Here is a 20966-nt window from a genome sequence, read left to right as displayed (position 1 = left end):
AACTGTGTTTATTTTTAGTTTAATAAAATAGTTTAATATTCTAGTATTATTTATTTATTTATTTTTGAGACAGAGTCTCACTGTCACCCAGGCTGGAGTGCAGTGGTGCAATCTTGGCTCACTGCAACCTCTGCCTCCCAGGTTTCAAGTGATTCTTCTGCCTCAGCCTCCTGAGTAGCTGGGATTACAGGTGCACACCACCACACCTGGCTAATTTTTGTAATTTTTTTAGTAGAGACAGGGTTTCACCATGTTGGCCAGGCTGGTCTCAAACTCCTGACCTCAGGTGATCCACCTGCCTCAGCCTCCCAAAGTGCTGGGATTACAGGCATAAGTCACCACCCCCGGCCTTCTAGAATTTAAAACTTAGGTTGATAAAACTAATTACCTTTTCTTTTTAGGTGTGTCCTTTTCATATTCCACAAAGTCAAAAACTAACTTAGATACAATATCATCAACAACTTGATACTGGTTACTCTGTGCAAAGTTTCTGTGTTGCTCACTTAGAAGGTGCTAAAACAAAATTAAAAACATATATCAAAAAATTGTATTTTAAAACCAAGAGATGCCTTTTAAATTAAGGTTTTCTAACATTCTCATGCCCCTAAAATTAGGTTTCCAATAGCTACTCCAAAGATAATACCCTTTACTAGACTTCAAAAGACGTTTAAAATAAAATAAAACAAAATAAAACAAAACAAAACAAAACAAAAGTCACTTTTGAGAAGCCAGTAAAACTACTTTGGTTTTTAGTCTTCAGTGAGAAAAGACAAATACTAATTTGTAGTTACAACGGAACTGAAAAGAATGAGCTATGTCAGAAAACAAAGACACAGGTTGGGTGCAGTGGCTCATGCCTGTAATCCCAGCACTTTGGGAGGCCGAGGTGGGCGGGTCACCTGAGGTCAGGAGTTTGAAACCAGCTTGGCCAACATGGTGAAACCCTGTCTCTACTAAAAATACAAAAAAACAGCTGGGCGTGGTGGCACATGCCTGTAGTCCCAGCTACTTGGGAGGCTGAGGCAGGAGAATCATTTGAACCCAGGAGGTGGAGGTTGCAGTGAGCTGAGATGGCACCACTGTACTCAAGCCTGGGCAACAGAGCAAGACTCTGTTGCAAAAAAAAGAAAAGAAAAAAAAAAAGATATAGACAGAGAGATACAACAGTAACATTTTGGAAAACACGTTTCCCTCTATTACTTTGTCTTCAGGCAATTATTACCAAGTAAAGCAGGGCTTACAGAGTAATAAATGAATGAAATGTAAGTTAACATAAAAGAATCCAGAAAGTAGATTAAACACATGAACCACATTAAATGCTGTGAAGTACTAAAAAAGCCAAGATTCATAATTGAAGAACACATTTGAGAATGAACAACAAATGATCTCAATTACCCAGTGCTTGTAACAGAATATACAGAAATTATTCTCATTCTTAAGAGTAGTCAAAACCACCAGGCGCAGTGCCTCACGCCTGTAAGTCCTAGCACTTTGGGAAGCCAAGGATGGCGGATCACCTGAGGTCTGGAGTTCAAGACTAGCCTGGCCAACAAGGTGAAATCCCGTCTCTACTAAAAATACAAAAATTAACCAGGCGTGGTGGCGCATGCTTGTAAGTCCCAACTACCAGAGAGGCTGAGGCAGGAGAATCTCTGGAACCCGGGAGGTGGAGGTTACAGTGAACTGAGATTGCATCACTGTACTCCAGCCTGCGTGACAGAGCAAGACTCCATCTCAAACAAAAACCAAAAAACAAAACAAAAAGAGTGGTCAAAACCAAAAGTAAACAAGTTCACAGCATAGTGAGATAAAATTCACAGCAAACAAAGTTCCTTGTGAATAGATGGAATCTCCAGCCATTTGTCTGTCAGCTGATCAGGAAGGGAATTGTACTTAGAAGCTTGCCTCTAGATGACCATGAAAGAACCTAATTTCTATTTCCCTAGTTTCATGCAATTTTACATTTTGATGATTTGATTACATTTCCAAAAACTAAATTCTCCATTGGTCACAAAAAGCCACAATGCATCCTGGAATATACATGTATTCTTTCCTTACTTGCAAACTTTACCATTTACAAATTATATATGCCCAGTAATAAAAACAAGCAATTATTAAAATTTAAAAGGAAACATCAAATCTGTAAGCTCATGTTCTGGGAAGGAAAAATTTCCAACTTTTATTTAGTTCCCCTCTAATTTCCATTAAGTTCTTCTTATTCATCCTTAAAGTCTTAATTTAAAAGTCACTTGTGTTCAGTTGGGCCTTTGAGAACCTAATTCTAGGTTAAATAACCTCATTATTTATTCCCATTGCTCTTCATACTTTTGTGAAACTCATCACACTTGGAAATATATATTTTGTATCTACTCTGCCAGGCCATAAGGTGCATAAGGGTAGGGATGTCCACCTTATCTGTTGCTTTTTCTCCAGTACTCAAAAATATTTGTTAATTGAATCCCTTGATACAAGTGGAATTGAATCATTATGAAACCTAACATTCCAAAAATATTTCTTTACTCTTAGCAACTAAGAAACATATAAATGAAAACTGTAAAAACATGACCTTAAATTTCAATCCCAACCTCTAATCTCAACCTCTGCATTCACTAATTCTCCTTCTTTGTGGCAACCACTGAACAACTTTTTTCATTTTTTAGCCTCGACATTTTCTGAGCACCAAATTAAGCATCCATTCTAGAGTATTTTGTTGCTACACCAGCAAAGTAAAACTTCAGAACCAATCTGTAATTTTAATTTTCAAAATGATTTTCAGGAAGGGGAAATAATTCTGAGATAGTTCAGCTTCTGATTAAAAGCAATTTTAGACTAACCATAGTTTTCTCATTTATTACATAAAAACAAAAAAAAACTGACACAAAACACTAATATATTTTGGTTTATAAAATAAACTTCAATTCAGAGTCTGAAGACAGATATGTTCAAGTATTATTCTTTCCCCTTAACTTTCCCACCATCTTCTACCAAAACCAAACCAAACACCAAAACAAACCTATCTACTACATAAAAAATAATTTAAATAACAGCTGACAATAAGCAATTACTGTGTGCCAAACACTGTCCAAGGTCACACAGCCAGGGAGCCAGGATTCAAACCTGGCAGCCTGAATCCACAGCTCTTGCTCTTTTCATCAGTTTGCAAACTATAATAGTTCCCCCATTTTCATCCTATATACCCTACCTTTTCCAACTCTTCCATTTCTTTCTGCTACCTCAATGGTCTTTACTTCTTTAAACTCTTCTCTTCCCATTATAAATAATAAGCCCACTTTTTAATTGCTAAGGTTCAAAATACTATAGTAACCCCTGACTACCATTTTCCCTTACTTGCAACGTCCAATCCATTGGCAAATCCTCTTGGTCCCACCTTTACAACAAACCCACAATCTGACCACGTTTCAGCACTTCTACTACCACTTAGTCTGGACTACCAATATCTATTCCTTGGTCCCATCAATCATTTTAAATTGGGACTTTTGCACTTGCTTATCTCAATATCCAGGTCTTATTACTTCACTTCTCTCAGGTCTCTACTCAAATGTCACCTTATCAGTTAGGTGTTCCTTGTCTAGGCTAAATAGCAACATCTCCATTCCTATCTTCTGTTTTTTCATAGCACTGATCTAATATTTTCTGTATACATTTTTATTACTCTTTTATCCTGTGGTTACCTATCTCTACCCCTACCCCACCCCCACCCTACAGAATATAAACTTCACAAGGGTAAAAAATTAAGTCTGTTTTGTTCAATGCTGTTTGCCCAGAGTAGTGATCAGTATGTAGTAGATGCTCAGTATTTGCTGAATAAATAAAATTCATTTTCAATACTCATTTCCTCCCTTGAGTTATTAAAATGTAAAATATCTCCATCAGAATAACAAGCTAAAATTTAAAACAGAAGTTAATAAGAGTTTTTGAAACAAGCCCCCAAAATATAAAATCTCATTTACAGTTTCTAGATCTTCATACTTCTGCAAGCAACATTCGCAATATCCTTTTTTCTTCTTCTCTTTCAACTGGAGTTGAATTGAGGTTCCACCATACTTATCACCATCCGTTTGGATTCTGATGACAGAAATACATGGTAAAGAATTAACTGCTGAACCTAAGGAATAACTTTTAAACTTTATTGTCCTAAACTATCACACAAAGAATCTGCGTAATTTGCAGAGACTTATATCAGCAAGTACTTTTAATCATATTTCTTTATACTATATTGAGAAGCAAACTAAAGATTTAATGAATAATCTGGAGAATATTTCAGATCATTCAAGATAAACTACACAGTTTCATTTACAAATATTTTAAGACCCTCCCCACCTCCATCTAAACAGATTCAGACTTATACAGAGGGAAAAGTAATCAGAATAGTAATTACAAACACAAACAACCATTATGGCATAAACCAAACTATTTCAAATCTTTACAAAGAAAAGTTGAGATGAAATTCTGAATATTCCTTCTTAAAAGTAAAAATTCAAACCAACCTTAGTTTAACCTGAGTTTGCTTTTGCATACTAGATGGCTTGTCTACATCAAATGGACTGCAGGGCTTCTGAATAGAATAATTTATAAAAGGCATATTGGTCAGCTGAAGATAAAACGGCCTATAAAGTCTAAAAGAATAGAAAGACAAACACATGAGCTTCTTTATGATTAAAGAAAAAAAGTTTTAAAGTTTTGTATTTCAAAGTCATATAATTCAGCTGGAATCTGAAATAAACAACAGAAATTATTTAGGCTTCCCTTCAAAAAATCAATTTCAGGCCTAATATTTTTAACACACATTTTAAAAATTGTGGTACAATTCAGTTGCATTAAGTAATCACAATTGCTGTGGTACCATCACTGCTACCATCCATCTTTTGTAAAATGACATATTTTCATCTTGCAAAAACTGAAACTCTGTACCCATCAAACAGTAACTTCCCAAATACCCTTTCTCCATATCCCCTGACAACTACCATTCTACTTCTTGTTATCAATTTGACTTATGTAGGTGCTTCATGAGTGGAACCATGCAGTATTTTTCGTCTTATTTCACTTAGCATGTCTTAAAAGGTTTATTGATGTTGCATGTATCAGAATTTCAATCCTTTTTAAGGCTGAATAATATTCCATTGAGTGTGTGTACACACATGTCACATATTATTTATCCATTAATTTGCTGATGGACTTGGATTACTTTCACTTTTTGGCTGCTGTGGAGTTTTGAATAGTAGCCATCCTAAATAATGTAAAGTGGTATCTCACTGTGGTTTAGATTTGCATTCCCTAATGATTAGTAATGCTGAGCATCTTTTCATATGCTTATTGGCTATTTGTGTATCATCTCTGGAAAAATGTCTATATTCAGCGCTTTGCCTATTTTTAAAACTGGGTTGTTTTGTTGTTGAGTTGTAATTCTTTATATATTCTGGATATTAACACTCTTATTAGATATATGACTTGTTCAACCTGAGAAAGCTGAAAAAAAAAATAGATATACGACTTGCAGTATCTTCTTCCATTCTTTGGACTGTTATATCCCTTTAGGCACAGAAATTTGTATTTTTGATATGGTCCAATTTAATTATTTTATCTTTTGTTATCTGTGTTTTCGGTGTCATATCCAGCAAAGCACTGCAAATCCAATGTCATGAAGCTTTTCCCCTATGTTCTCTCCAAGAGTTTTACCATTTTAGGTCTTTGGTCCATTTTGAGTTAACTTTTGAACATGATGTAAGGCAGGAGCCTAATGCCATTCTTTTGCATGTGTATATCTAGTTTTCTCAACGCTGTTAAAAATGTTGTCCTTTCTGCATTAAATGATCTTCATACCATCATTTGGTATGAAATGAAATCATTTGGCCATAAGTGTGATGGTTTATTTCTAGGCTTTCTATTCTATTCCATTGGTTTATATGTCTTTATTTTTTTATTTTTTTTTTTTTTTGAGGCAGAGTCTCGCTCTGTCGCCCAGGCTGGAGTGCAGTGGCGCGATTCGGCTCACTGCAAGCTCCGCCTCCCGGGTTCACGCCATTCTCCTGCCTCAGCCTCCTGAGTAGCTGGGACTACAGGCGCCCGCCACCGCGCCCGGCTAATTTTTTTTTGTATTTTTAGTAGAGACGGGGTTTCACCATGGTCTCGATCTCCTGACCTTGTGATCCGCCCGCCTCGGCCTCCCAAAGTGCTGGGATTACAGGCGTGAGCCACCGCGCCCGGCCGATGTCTTTATTCTAATACCAAATTGTTCTGATTTCTGTAGCACTACAGTAAGTTTTGAAATCAGGAAGTGAGAGACCTCTTATTTTGTTGTTCTTTCGTTTTTTTTTGTTTGTTTGTTTTGAGACGGAGTCTCACTCTGCCCCCAGGCTGGAGGATCTTGGCTCACTGCAAGCTCTGCCTCCAGGGTTCATGCCATTCTCCTGCCTCGGCCTCCTGAGTAGGTGGGACTACAGGCGCCTATCACCACGCCCGGCTAATTTTTTGTATTTTTAGTAGAGATGGGGTTTCACGTATTAGCCAGGATGGTCTCAATCTGCCCGCCTCGGCCTCCCAAAGTGCTAGGATTATAGGCGTAAGCCACCATGCCCGGCCTTTGTTGTTCTTTTTAATGACTGTCTCAGGTATCCTGCATCTGTTACAATCCCGTCTGAATTCTAGGATATATTTTTACTATTTCTGCAAAAACCATCATTGAAATTTTGATAGGTATTGCACTGAATCTGTAGATCACTTTGGGTGGTATTAACATCTTAACAATATTACGTCTTCCAATTCATGAACATGGGCTATCCTTTCGTATACTAGTGTCTTTTCTAGTCCTCCTTTTGAATTGTACTTTTTTCTTCACAGGAACACATTCACAAAAAGCAGTTTTCAATACACTTTTGTCACCTCAGTGTGAATACCCAAGAGAATTAACCACACATGTCTAAATTAGTAAGTGGAAAGAAAAAAGAAAGTAATCTAATTCTCTCATGGCAGGCCTATTTATATCTGAGGTCTTCATTAAGAGTATCCCACATGGCTGGGCACAGTGGCTCACGCCTGTAATCCCCGCACTTCGGGAGGCTGAGGCAGGAGGATCACTTGAGGTCAAGAGTTAGAGACTAGCCTGGCCAAAATGGTTAAACCCCATCTCTACTAAAAATACAAAAATCAGCTGGGCATGGTGGCATACACCTGCAATCCCAGCTACTTGGGAGGCTGAGGCAGGAGAACTGCTTGAACTGGGGGTGGGGTGAATGTTGCAGTGAGCCGAGATTGTGCCACTGCACTCTAGCCTAGGTGACAGAGCAAGACTCCATCTCAAAATATCAAAACAAACAACAACAACAAAAAGACTACCCTACAGTACTTCAGAGTGAGTTTTGGAAATCAACCATGTTAGATGTTATACTTAGATTTTCTATTTCTAAATAGCATCTAATAATTTTTTTTTGGCAAATGTAGGCGTAATCTTTCAGTAGTTCTAAATCATTTGGTACTGCATTTAGCCAGAGAATAATTTAAATACTAAAAAATGGTGTCATGATTTTTCTAAACCAGCTATTTCAGGGATATCTACAACATACTGAAACTAAATTTAGTCCTTGAGCATAAATGAATTAATGCTACTTTCATTAACTTGTGCCGCATGCACGTTAGCATAATATAAATCAAACACAAAGGAACCTAACAGTACTAATCGAGCTAGCCTAATTATTTAGGTGATTTTCCCCTTTAGTACTGCACTTAAATCATACAGATTGGACTTAGATACTTACTGGCTCATATCTTCCACCTTTACAAAAGGCTTTTTGAGTCTTCCTGCTTGAGAACATAGAAAACATATTAGATACTTGCAAATCCAGGAATTTTTTTTTTTTAAATAAAACTACTGTGGCAAAACAAAATAAAACCCTCCAAACAAAAAACTATGTATTCACTTTCAAGTTTTAAGCCTCAGATGAGGTACTTCCATTACCACCTCATTTCCAAAAATAATAGAAGCTCTCTCTATATTCTGAGATTCTTAAACTGAATGGAACCCTCAAATGAACAGGATTCAGGAGGGTCATAAATTAGAACAGGAGAAAAACTACACTATTGTTTTCACTAACCTCAAACTGAAATTTAGCATTTCCTCCAATTATAAATGTAGCATCACAGTATTCGCAGTACCTGCGACTTCGATGCTAATGGAAACAGCACAGACTTTCATCAGTTATGAATTGCTTGAGTAGATATCTCATAGCATTGTTTACGCTTATCAATTCAAAATGACAGCAATTAGATTCACTGCTAGAACCTGTTCTGTGTAATAAAAAGCAAGTTATCACTATCTCATAATTAAAAACTATTTTGGTAACTACATTTTAATGTAATTCATTTTCTTGGTTAGTGATTTTTAAAAGTAACGTTTTAAAAAAACATTCTGAGAATGCGGTCCACAGGCTTCACCAAACTTCAACAAGGATCTATGTTCTATAAAGACCAAGAAAGCCGTGAATAAGTTATTTAGAGGGTGGCTTACATGATTTTAGAAGATCTTTTATGATTTTTCAAATGCAAACCAAATACACTTAAAGATATCAAAATACTTACTTCTTGTTTTTTGTGCACCAGTACCAACTCTTTTCCCCTAAAAAATATATATATACACATAGTGAAAAGATTGGCTTTGAAAGCACAGTTAAAACAGCAACTGCAATTGCTCAATATCATCAAGATAAAAAAAAAATCATGCCAAAAAGTACTATATCAAAGAAGGATTATTCTTTGTTAAATAAAACTATTGTTTTTAAATCTGTTTTACAATACACTCAGTAAGTACCTTGCATTCTAGCTATAACTGATTTTGTCTTCATAAAAAGAAATCAACCAATAATGAAAAGGTAGTTAATGAAATTTTCTTTTTAAAAAGTCATGTTATTTTTATGCCCTTATTCAGTAAAATATTTGTGTTAAAGTGAATAAAGAAATTAGTCAACATTTATTAGTCTGTCAATTTAGGCAAAGATTCAATATGTCCAAGATGGATAATCAACTCTACTGATTACAACCAGAAATTCTGGACAACACTGAATAAGCAACCACCTGAAGAATGAAAAGTAAAATAAGCAGGCAGATTGTGGAAGGAAGTCAAAACTGGAACCTTCAGTCATGGAGTTAGCAGCAGTGGCAGAGCCAGCAGCTAAAACTCCTATCTTTCTGGCTGGAAAAACCAGGAATGAGGTTCAAGTGGTCCAAAAATACCAAGAGAATCCCTATATTATTTTCTTTTCTCCCACAGTTCTACCCTGAGGGTGGGTCCCAATTAGGAAGCTGAGATTGTAAAGGCAGAACAAGCTTAAGCTAACACTGAGAAACCCTTACTTTCTTACTGGAAGACCTGGGAAAGAGGCCACTGTGAGCTAGAGATTGATCCATGAAAAGAGCAAGTTAGAGAAAGCGATCTCTAATTCCCTGTATAAATCCATGCAAGTGCAGGGCTTACCTCCAAGTTGCACATGCTAAGGAGAGACCCAACACAGCATACCAAAGGCTTTGAAAACTGAAACTGAGATTAATTAGATCCACCCCACCCATAATAATCAAGACAGAACAGTCTGAACAAAACTGGGATAACTATCTGCTAAAACAATAGCAGAAACAAAATCAGCATTCTCCAGACTATTAGAATAGATATAGAGCCTATACAACATTTAGAATGTCCAGTATATAGTCAAAACTTAAATTCGACATGTAAACAACCAGAAAAAAAAATTATCAAATTTTGAGAGAAAAGGACAATCAGATGCCAACCCCAATATGTTCCTGATACTGTAATTATCAGAAAAAGACTTTAAAAGTAAAGGTAAACACACTTAAGATGAATGGAAAGAGACAAGTTCTCAGCAGAAAAACTACAAATAAGAACCAAACAGAAATAATAGGACTGAAAAATATACTATCTGAGTGAGATACAAAATTCACTGGATAGGCTCAATAGCAGAACATAGATGACACAGATAAGTATTAGTGAACTTCAAGACAAATTAATAGAAATCTCCAATTGTAAGAAAAGAGGAAACAAAAAAGACTAAGAAAAAAGGAACAGAGCCACAGGGACCTATGGAATAACATCAAGATGTCTAACTTTATTGTCAACTGGAATGGTGGAAAAAGAGGGGAGAGACTGGTGAAGAAAAAAAATTAACAAAGTAATAGCTGAAAACTTTCCAAACATAAATTTACACAATCAATCAGCTCAGTGAACCAAGTGTAGGCACAATCGAACTTCTGAAACCAAAGATAAAGAAAAAAGTCTTAAAAGCAGCCAGAGAAAAATGATACAGTACGTGTAAGTGAACACTAATTTGAATGACCACAGATTTCTCATCAGAATCCATGGAGACCAGAAGACAGTTTTAGGATCAGAGTAAGGTGCTGAGATAAAGAACTTTCAATTCATTATTCTTTTTCCAGTAAAGACATGATCACATGAAGGATATCTAAGAGAATTCCTTGTGCCATCAGATTTGCTCTAAAACATGCTAAAGTAAGTTCTTCAGGCTAAAGGGACATATCCGAAGAAAACCGGTAATTTCAGGAAGGAAGAGTAATGGAAAGGTTAACATCTGGGTTAACAGGACTATTTTTCTCCTGTTACTTTCTTTAAAATGCAACTTTCTTTTTCTTTTTTTTCCCCCAGAGACAGGGTCTTGCTCTGTCGCAAGCAGTGGCGTGTTCTCGCATCACTGCAACCTCCACCTCTCGGGCTCAGGCCATCATGCCACCTCAGCCTCCTAAGCAGGTGGGACTACAGAGGTGCATGCCACCATGGCTAATTTTTATACATATTTTTTGTAGAGATGGGGTTATGTCATGTTGCCCAGGCTGGTCTCGAACTTCTGAGTTAAAGTGATCCACCCACCTTGCCCTCCCAAAGTGCTGGGATTACAGGTGTGAGCCACCAGGCCCAACTCTAAAATATGACTTTTTCAAGCAAAAAGTTTAACATTGTCTGGTGACATTTTCATTATAAGAAGATGTAATACACATTAGGACATAAAGGTTGGTGGGGAAGGTAAAATGGCTTGAATATTTTAAGGCTTCTACATCTTATTTGAAGAAGGTAAATGTTAATTCAAGATAGACTGCGAAAGGTTATGCATGTATATCATAAATCCTATAGAAGCACTAAAATAAAACAACAAAAATGAAGAGAGTTAAAAAGCTGGCAGATCAATCTGAAAGAAGGCAGGAAAGGGGGAAACAGTGGAATAAAATACAAAGGGCATCAACAGAAAACTAACAGTAAGTTGGCAGACCTAAATCCATTATCAATAATTACATTAAGTATAAATCACTTAAACTACCAATTAAAAGACAGATTGCCAAATTTGATGAAAAAGATAACATCTGCAAGAAGTCCATTTTAAATATGCAAAAGACTGCAAAAAGTACTATGTAAATACTAACAAAAATAAAGCCAGAATGGCCTACATCAGAGAGCAGACTTCAGAACAAGAATTAACAAAGACAAAAGAGAGAGCATTATAGAGGATAAAAGGGTCAATTCACCAGGAAGACATAAGAATATTACATGTGTACATATCCAACAACAGGCTTCAAAATGACTCAAAACTGTACTAGAACTAAAAGGAAAACTAGACAAATTCACAATTTTACTTGGTAATTTCAATATCCCTCTCTCTCAGTAGTGGACAGAACAAGGCCTGAGCAACATTTCTGTATCCTGGATACAGAAGACATGAGCAACGCTATCACTCAAGTTGATCTGACATGTAAACAATACTCTACCCAACCACCGCAGAATATACATCTTCTTCAAGTTCTTCTTTACCAAGATAGACTATATTCTGGGTAACTCTGATAAATTTTTTTAAATGAATAATAAAAAGCACGTTATATAGCCATAACAGAATTAAAACAGAAATCAGTAACAGAAAGATAGCTGAAAAATTCCTATTTGGAAACAAATAAAATTCCAAGTAACCCCACATGACAATGAGTAAATCACAAGAGAAATTTAAAAATATTTTTAATTGAATAAAGATGAAAATCCAACCTATCAGCAACAGGAACTCTCATTCATTGCTGGTGGAAATGCAAAAATGGTACAACAACTTTGGAAGACAGTTTGGCACATTATAACAAAACTAAACTTGGTCTTACCATATGAAGCAGCAATCATACTCTTTGGTTATTTACCCAAATGAGTTGACATGTCCACAGAAAAACCTGCACATGGTTATCTATATTAGCTTTATGCAAAACTGCCAGAACTTGGAAGCAACTAAGATGTCCTTTAGTAGGTAAATGGATAAACTGTGGTGCATACAGAAAATGAAATATTACTCAGATTTTAAAAAGTTGTCAAGCCATGAAAAGACATGGAGGAATCTTAATTGAATATTACCAAGTGAAAGAAGCCAATCAAAAAAGGAAACACACTGTATGATTCCAATTACATGACACTGTGAAAAAGGCAAAACCATGGTGAATGTAAAAAGCATCAGTAGTTATCTGGGGTTTAAGGGAATGGGGGAATAAACATGGAAGATTTTTTGGGCAGTGGAAACATTCTGTATGATACTATAATGATGGATACAACTCATAATCACACTTGTCAAAACTCATAGAATGTACAACACCAAGAGTAAGCCAAAATGTGAACTATGAACTGTGGATGATAATGATGTGTCAATGTTAAGTTCATTGATTACAACAAATGTACCACTCTGGTGTGGGATGTTAGGGCAAGGGGTATGTAAAACATCTCTGTACCTTTCATTCAATTTTACTGGGAACCAAAAACTTCTCTAAAAAAAATAAAGTCTATTAAAAAAAATCCAATGTAAAATGTGTGGGATGCAGCTAAAGGAAAGCTTAAAGAAAATTTATAGCATTACAATAAAAGAAAGGTCTCAAATCAATGATTCAAGCTTTTTACCTAAGAAACAACAAATAGAAATAAAAACCCAAAATAGGCAGAAGAAAAGAGGTAAGAGTGGAAATCAATAAAACTGAAAACAGAAAACGACACACACACAAAAAAATCAATGCCACTAAAGGCTGTTTCCTTGAAAACATTAATAACTGGTAAAACTTTAGCCAGATTGACTAAGAAAAAAAGGAATAGACACAAAATAGCATTATCAGGAATGGAAGAGGGGACATTATTACAGTTCCCATAGACACTACAAAGTTAATAAGGGAATATTACAAACAACTCTTTGCCCATCAATTTGACAACCAAGAAAAAAAGGACAAACTCCTTGAAAAACAGACTACCAACATGCACTGAAGAGAAAATAACCTGAATTGTCCTATATCTAATGAATAAATTGAATTCATAGTTAAGAATCTTCCAACAAAGAAAAACTTCAGGGCTAGATAGCCTTGCTAGTAAATTCTACCAAACATTAAATAAAAACAATTCTATAAAAACTTCTCTAGAAAATAGAAACAGGAACACATATCAGTATCTTATGAAAATAGGATTAAACATCCTACCTAACAGACATCAAAGAAAATGACCAATATTCCTCCTGCACATGTATGTAAAAAATTTGACAAAATAAGTTTTGAGTAAACCGAAAAAAAAAAAGATCAAAAAGCCCAAACCTCAAAGCACTTTAAATAAAGCAGTGAGCAAAACACATTTATCCAATTATCACATTCTAAATAAGATACATACTAACAAGAACATTTATGAGAACCTAATAAACATTTTGAAATTTATACATGTCCATTCAAGACTCTTAAATGTAATTTCACTAAAAGGTTTTGTTTTAGTACTTGGCAAACTAAAAATTTTCCAGAAACATTTCTGTTTTATATACCAAAATAAAAATTTCCAGTATGAGAATCATTTCAACCAGATACAGATTCTGGACTATCAAGATATTTGGTATTTTTATCGTTTTTATTTTAGAAGAAAGATTAAGATCTGTTTCACAGCTATTTTATCTTCTCTGTTTTATGGGGGCTCCTACTGCATGGCACATAGCAGGCATTTAATATTTGTTACTACTGAAGGAATGATGAGGACTAAACTTGGTCTTTATGATGTTAATAATCTAGTAAATACTAGATTCAAGACAGTGACTAGGCACTGAAACCAATTAAGTATCTTTCAAATCTTCCCCTCCCCTACTGTTATTGCCTTAAGCCAGGCCTTGACCATTTCTCAGGATCACTGACATAACATCCATCCATCCATCATCCATCCATCCATCCATCCATCCATCCATCATCCATCCATCCATCCATCCATCCATCCATCCGTCTGTCCGTCCTCCATCTATTTATTTAGAGATGGAGTTTCACTCTGTCCCCCAGGCTGGACTGCAGTGGGGTGATCTCGGCTCACTGTTATGGAGTCTCACTCTGTCACTCAGGCTGGACTGCAGTGGGGTGATCTCGGCTCACTGCTATGGAGTCTCACTCTGTCACCCAGGCTGGACTGCAGTAGGGTGATCTTGGCTCACTGCTACCTCTGCCTCCCAGGTTCAAGTGATTCTCCTGTCTCAGCCTTCCAAGTAGCTGGGATTACAGGCATGCCCCACCACACCTGGCATTTTTGTATTTTTAGTAGAGATGGGGGTTTCACCATGTTGGTCATACTGGTATCCTGACCTCATGTGATGTGCCCACCTTGGCCTCCCAAAGTGCTGGGATTAGAGGCCGAGCCACCATGCTCAGCCCCCAGAATGCTTTTTAAACTGCAAACTGTGACCTATCAGTAGGCTATAAAGTCAATTCAGAGAGTTGTGATCAATATTTTTAAGAAATGAAAATACCACAGAAATATTAATATCCACCACATTAAGAAGGGTAAACTATTGTTCTATGAAACTTATTTCAGATATATATACACATATATATGAAGACAGACACAATTTGTGTATTCAGAGTCCATAAAGGTCGTTATGAGTTTACATTTTTTAAAACATTTACTTCTATATACAATCCAAACAATCTGCTAAGTGTGGCAGAGATAATTTATATGCCATTTAGCTCAGTCCAATATAAGAATAGCCACTTACATTTTGTGAAAATTTGGAAATAGTCATTTAAATTTTTAACCCATAAATAAGACAATATTGATAGTTTTATTTAAATACTACTTTGCTGCTTTCTGCAAATTATTCTGATATAAATGTGAATTTATTAAAAATGTGAAATACATAGAAACTTTATGAATCCTTATATAAGGCATGCATATACCAAGTGGTCATCCTGTAAAATGTATTCAGTAAAAAATGAGGGCTGGGGGTGGTGGCTCATGGCTGTAATCTCAGCAGTTTGGGAGACTGAAGCGGGTGGATAGCTTGAGCTCAGGAGTTCAGACCAGCCTGGGCAACATAGCAAAACCCCGTCTACAAAAAATACAAAAACTAGCCAGGTATGGTGGCTCATGTCTGTAGTCCCAGCTACTTGGGAAGCTGAGGTGGGAGGATCGCTTGAGCCCAGGAGGAGGAGGTGAGCTGAGATGGCACCACTGCACTCCAGCCTGTGTGACAGATGGGGAGGGACTGCCTCAAAAAAAAAAAAAAAAAAACACAAAAAAAACAAAAGACAAGTGTTCAACAGTTCAAAAGCCGTTTTCTGGTCTTGCCAAATAATTCATTCTTTACTGTCAACTAGAAGATCTTTCCAAAATGACTATCCAATCAGGTTACTCTATTTATAATCTTCTCATAATTTTCCAAAGCCTCCAAGATAAAAATCTAACTCCTTTATATAGTGCAAGGTACTTTATAATCTTAACATGCTGGTTTTTCCAGCTTGATCTTTTGTCACTGGCACACTCAACAATCAGGCTGTATTATGCTATACAAGATTTCTAAAATATGCCATCCCACTATGGCTTCATGTCTTTACACTCTCTTATCAGTTCATTATTTTTATTTTTATTTATTTATTTATTTATTTTTTTGAGACGGAGTCTTGCTCTGTCGCCCAGGCTGGAGTGCAGTGGCCGGATCTCAGCTCACTGCAAGCTCCGCCTCCCGGGTTTATGCCATTCTCCTGCCTCAGCCTCCCGAGTAGCTGGGACTACAGGCGCCCGCCACCTTGCCTGGCTAGTTTTTTGTCTTTTTTAGTAGAGATGGGGTTTCACCGTGTTAGCCAGGATGGTCTCGAACTCCTGACCTCGTGATCTGCCTGTCTCGGCCTCCTAAAGTGCTGGGATTACAGGCTTGAGCCACCGCGCCCAGCCCATTATTTTTAGATCCCTGTCATTTAAGTATTGAACAAAGGAAAAGCAGGCCACAAAAGAATGGTCTGAGAAATATGAAGAGACCAGGAGAAAGCTAAGGGATGAAATTTCAGAAGAGAATAGAAAAGTTTAAGGAAGAAATGGACAACAGCTGAGAAACCAGTACGACTGGGTTTAAAAAGTGTCAAAATGATTTGGAAAACTGGTCAGAAGTTTTACACCTTGTAGCTTGAAAAATGAATGGGAAGTATAAAAGTAGAGATCTGAGAACTTTGGATGAGGAAATATAAGGATCAGATAATAGGTAGGTGGGGATGTGGGATGAAGGGAGGTTTTACTGTATTTGTTGTAAAGGATGGAAAAAGCCTGAATCTGTATAGATGCTTCAAAGAAGCAACAAGGAAAATGACAGCGACTGAAGATAATGGGAACATTAGGTTTAACAGAATGTTACCAACCAATGTGGTTGCTTAACAAGTATTTCAAGGTCAGGCCAGTTAGCCATGCTAAAACAAGATTTTGTTATACCACCATCCAGAGCAGTTGCAAAGGATAGTACATATTTATATTCCAAAAAGAAGTACATTACTTACATTAGGAACGTTTATACAATAGGCTGATTTTCGTGTTTTTCTACAGAATAAAAGTACCTGTTACAAAACAGCAGTAACAAAAGGGGGCTGAGGAAGTGACCTATACCACTATTCCAGGAACAACTTTTACCTGGTGAGTACAACCCTGAAGTTAAATGACACACGATTTATTTGAATAACAGAAACAGGCACATCATACACAGGCTTGCCCCTAGGATATTTTCTACTTGGGAGGAAAAATCTGCAAATAAATAAATAAATAAACCAAGCTTGGTCACTTTAAAAAATTACTTTAAAAATTAAAAAAGAAGACATACCCCATCTCTTACTGAAGTACTTGATTTCTTGAGTAAATACAACTCTTTTTTCTTTTGTTCAATGTAGTATCTAATGTCTTTATTAAAAGAAAGAAGGTTTTAAGATTAGCAATTTTACTCTTCGAGTTAAACTGATATTTTCTTGTAGTTAAATTAGATAAAGAAATTACCATTATAGGTATCCCTTATGGTATGGTCTGAATGTTTGTCTCCTCTAAACCTGATGTTGAAATGTAATCCCCAATGGGACAGTATTTACTGAGAGGTGGGGCCTTTAAGAGGGGATTAATGGATTAATGGGTTATCATGGGAGTGGACCTGATGTCTTTATAAGAAGAAGAAGAGAGACCTGGGCTGGCATGCTCAGCCCCTCACCATGTGATACTCTGTGCTGCCTCAAGACTCTGTAGAGTCTCCACCGGCAAGAAGGCCCTCACCAGATGCAGCCCTATGACCTCGGACTTCTTAGTCTCCATAACTGTAAGAAATAAATTCCTTTTCTTTGTACATTACCCAGTTTCAGGTATTCTGTTATAAGCAACAGGGAACAGATTAAGACATCCTTGCTATCAAAATTTCACTATGTAAAGTCAGGAACCAAAGGACAGACACGGACACTTACAACAAATATTGTGAAAAAACAATTATAAAAGTCTTACCATCAATATGCAGAATTTTTACTCCCCATGACAAGGCATTTGATAATATACTATTTGAAGGAATAAAATCCTGTAAAAAAAAGTTTTACAGTTGTTCTAGGAAATTATTTAAAATGAGCTAAATTTTAATAAAAATTCAATTATTTGAAGCTAAATGTCACTAAGGTGGTTATCTGTAACAGACCCTATAGAGTTACAATAGCTAGGACATCAAGATTTTCTATAGAATTTCTAAAATCAATCCCACTTTATACTCACGTTCTTAATAATTTAATGAAAACTATAAGGCAAGTTTTAAGTTTCCAGTAATATTTTAAAAGGCCACAAGATGGGGATGTTTCTACATGAAAAGTTAAGTTCTGTACTTTGTAAAACAAAATATATGCTGAGATTCAGGCTTTTGCCTAAAAATGTGGAAAGGAAAATTTCAAGAATATCTGAAATTTCCAGTGGAGTTTTTAAAAACAAAATGTTACAGTGTGAATCTTTACAGTTCCTACTTACATGGTCCTTGATAGCTTTTTCAACTAATAATTTTCCTCTGCTTAAACACACCTATAAAAAGACCAGAAATTTTTAAAACACAGTGCTTAACTGGAGAACAGGTTAAACAGGTAAAGCAGCTAAGAAAAGAGAACTTTCGGGTCTCATATTTAAAAGTTTCCTTTTTGGGGTGACCTCTTTGGTTTTGTAGTAATTCTATTCAATATGAAAAATAAAATAGCTAGGTTTCACTGGAATTCTTTATAATTGTTTTACATTTTAGTTCCTATTAAATCAAAGATGTAAGAAAAACAATAAATTTTATATACTGTTTTTACGCTATTTCACCCTCTTTTTTTTGGAGACAAAGTCTCGCTGTGTTGCCCAAGCCAGAGTGCAGTGGTGTGATCTCAGCTCACTGCAACCTCTGCCTCCTGGGTTCAAGTAATTCTCCTGCCTCAGCCTCCCAAGTATCTGCGACTACAGGCATGCATCATCATGCCCAGCTAGTTTTTGTATTTTTTTTTTAAGTAGGGATGGGGTTTCACTACGTTGGTCAGGCTGGTCTTGAACTCCTGACCTCGTGATCCACCTACCTCAGCCTCCCAAAGTGCTGGGATTACAGGCGTGAGCCACCGCGCCCAGCTGTTACTTCACTTTTTAAATAAACTACTAGGAAAATCAGTTGAAATGCCATCAGCAACAATTATTTTGGAATTGCTAGTGTATTATCTCCTTGCTCCAAAAAAGCATTAACTCAGAGAATGCATGGTCCTTCCTTGATCTCTTTTCCCTTCTTTCTTCTGTTTTCTTCTATGTATTATAACTCTTTTTTCAAGTGATACCTCTTTTGTGACTCATTTCTTCTGTTTTCTCCTCATTTCCCCTAATTTTCAAATGGCTATAACAGGTAAGTCGAGGAGGATATTTTAAAATAATAATTTAATTACACTTGAACCTAAAAACTGAGATAAACATTTTATCTCTCATTTGATCTTATCCCATCTCACACCCAATTAAATCAATTTAATTGTCCTTCTTTGCATCTTTCAATTTATTGGCCATGCAGTGGTAGGGATGAGATTTCAATAATTCTAGAATAGGGGCTGGCAACCTTTTTATGCAAAGGACCAGAGAGTAAACATTTTAAGCTTTGTTGGCCATATGGTCTCTACAACAACTATTCAATTTTGCCTAAAACACAAAAGCAACTACAAATTATACCTAAACAAACAGGTATGGCTGTGTTCCAATAAAACATTATGGACAATGAAATCTGAATTTCATAAAATTTCTACTTGTCACAAAATATTCTTTTGATATTTTTATACAACCATTTGAAAATGTAAAAACCATGCTTAACTGCAGGCTGTACAAAAAAGGCAACAGACTGGATTTGGCCCATTGGCCAGAGTTTGCTGACCCCTGCTCTGAAAATAAAAAAGGTTTCTATTTCTTCTTTAAAGAATGATCTGCTGTTAACTTTTTAGTTGTAAATTATTCTAAAAACTACAAGCCATCCCTAAATACAAGGGTGTACCTAAGCAATCAGAGTGTGATTACACAAGAACTATTAGGCAAAAACCACCTTTCTAAAAGACAGCAACCTTATTAAGGACTGGAGAGCTACACATAATGTGGCTTTGCAAATGTTCTACATAAGTAAACTCTACTGCCACCTTGCTATTAAAAACCATGAGATCTTCAGGATATAGCCCTTCTGAGTCTCAAAGCATATTTAAGAGACTTACTGTGTCTGGTGACTTAAATGAACTTCCATCATGGCTGGGATGAGGTGAAGTGGTTTCTGCAGTATATGCAGATTCTGGACTCGGTACAGGAGAAATTCGACTCAAGGTCTGTGCAAATTTAGCTTCCTTCTTATTTGAAATAAGATAACTGATATCTTTGCTGAGAAACTCTTCAATTCGCTAGAAGAAAACAAGGTATTTTTATTTATACATTTTTTTTTAAGAAACATGGTCTCACTGTGTTATCCAGGCTAGAGTGCAAGTGGCAAAATCATAGCTCACTGCAGCCTCAACCCCCTGATCTCAAGTGATTCTTCTGCCTTGGCCTTCTAAATAGCTGGGACTGTAGGCACATGCCACCAAGGTATTTTCAACTAGGTCATAAAAACCACAAGCTGTTTCATATGCCAAGCACAGTAAAAAAGTTCAATTTGATGCAATTATTTTGTAAATTGGTGGGTTTTGTACTATATTTTTCTGAAGAGCTCCTATAACAGCACAACAGCAGCATGTGCTGGATATTACTCTTAAATACTTTATATATGCTAATTAACGTAATCTATGGAACAGCCCCATGATACTATCTACATTTTCTGCAGGAGAAAAAGTGAAGAGAGGTGACTTAATGTTACCCAGTAGCAAATAATATAATTTGAACACACGCATTCCGACTCAAGCCCATGATCTAAAGCAGCAGTGTCCAATACAACTTACCTAAGTACTTGAAATGATCTTGGTAGTGTGATTAAGCCACTGAATATTTTGTTTCTTAAGAGATGGGGTCTTGTTATGTTGCCCAGGTTGGCCTTGAACTCCTGGGCTGAAAAGAGCTTCCTGCCTCAGCCTCCCAGGTACCTGAGAGTACAGGCACATACTACTGCGCCTAGCTCAAGTCACTGATTTTTAAATTTGATTTCATTTTAAAGACTTTAAATTTAAGTAGC

General features: G+C 36.4%; 1 protein-coding gene across 4 annotated transcripts in view; it reads right to left on the bottom strand.

Annotated features, from left to right (window-relative positions):
• Positions 1 to 20966, bottom strand: part of DBF4 (DBF4 zinc finger) — a 32596-nt gene that overhangs the window by 3545 nt on the left and 8085 nt on the right. For 2 of the 4 annotated variants that reach the window (XM_033193871.1, XM_033193870.1), the window contains exons 3-11: positions 20023 to 20202; positions 18293 to 18343; positions 17789 to 17858; positions 17130 to 17206; positions 8593 to 8629; positions 7773 to 7818; positions 4509 to 4637; positions 3972 to 4086; positions 389 to 513 (exon numbers count right to left, since the gene is read on the bottom strand). In XM_033193871.1, coding sequence (XP_033049762.1) covers positions 389 to 513; positions 3972 to 4086; positions 4509 to 4637; positions 7773 to 7818; positions 8593 to 8629; positions 17130 to 17206; positions 17789 to 17858; positions 18293 to 18343; positions 20023 to 20202 — 830 coding nt within the window. The remainder of the gene's footprint in view (positions 1 to 388; positions 514 to 3971; positions 4087 to 4508; positions 4638 to 7772; positions 7819 to 8592; positions 8630 to 17129; positions 17207 to 17788; positions 17859 to 18292; positions 18344 to 20022; positions 20203 to 20966) is intronic. The other 2 variants (XM_033193872.1, XM_033193873.1) reach the window with 1 other exon arrangement.

Source organism: Trachypithecus francoisi, unplaced genomic scaffold (genome assembly GCF_009764315.1).
Source record: "Trachypithecus francoisi isolate TF-2019V2 unplaced genomic scaffold, Tfra_2.0 Lachesis_group4, whole genome shotgun sequence".
NCBI lineage: Eukaryota > Metazoa > Chordata > Mammalia > Primates > Cercopithecidae > Trachypithecus > Trachypithecus francoisi.
The sequence above is the reverse complement of the archived record's forward strand: the minus strand, read 5'-3'. Positions and strand labels throughout refer to the sequence as shown.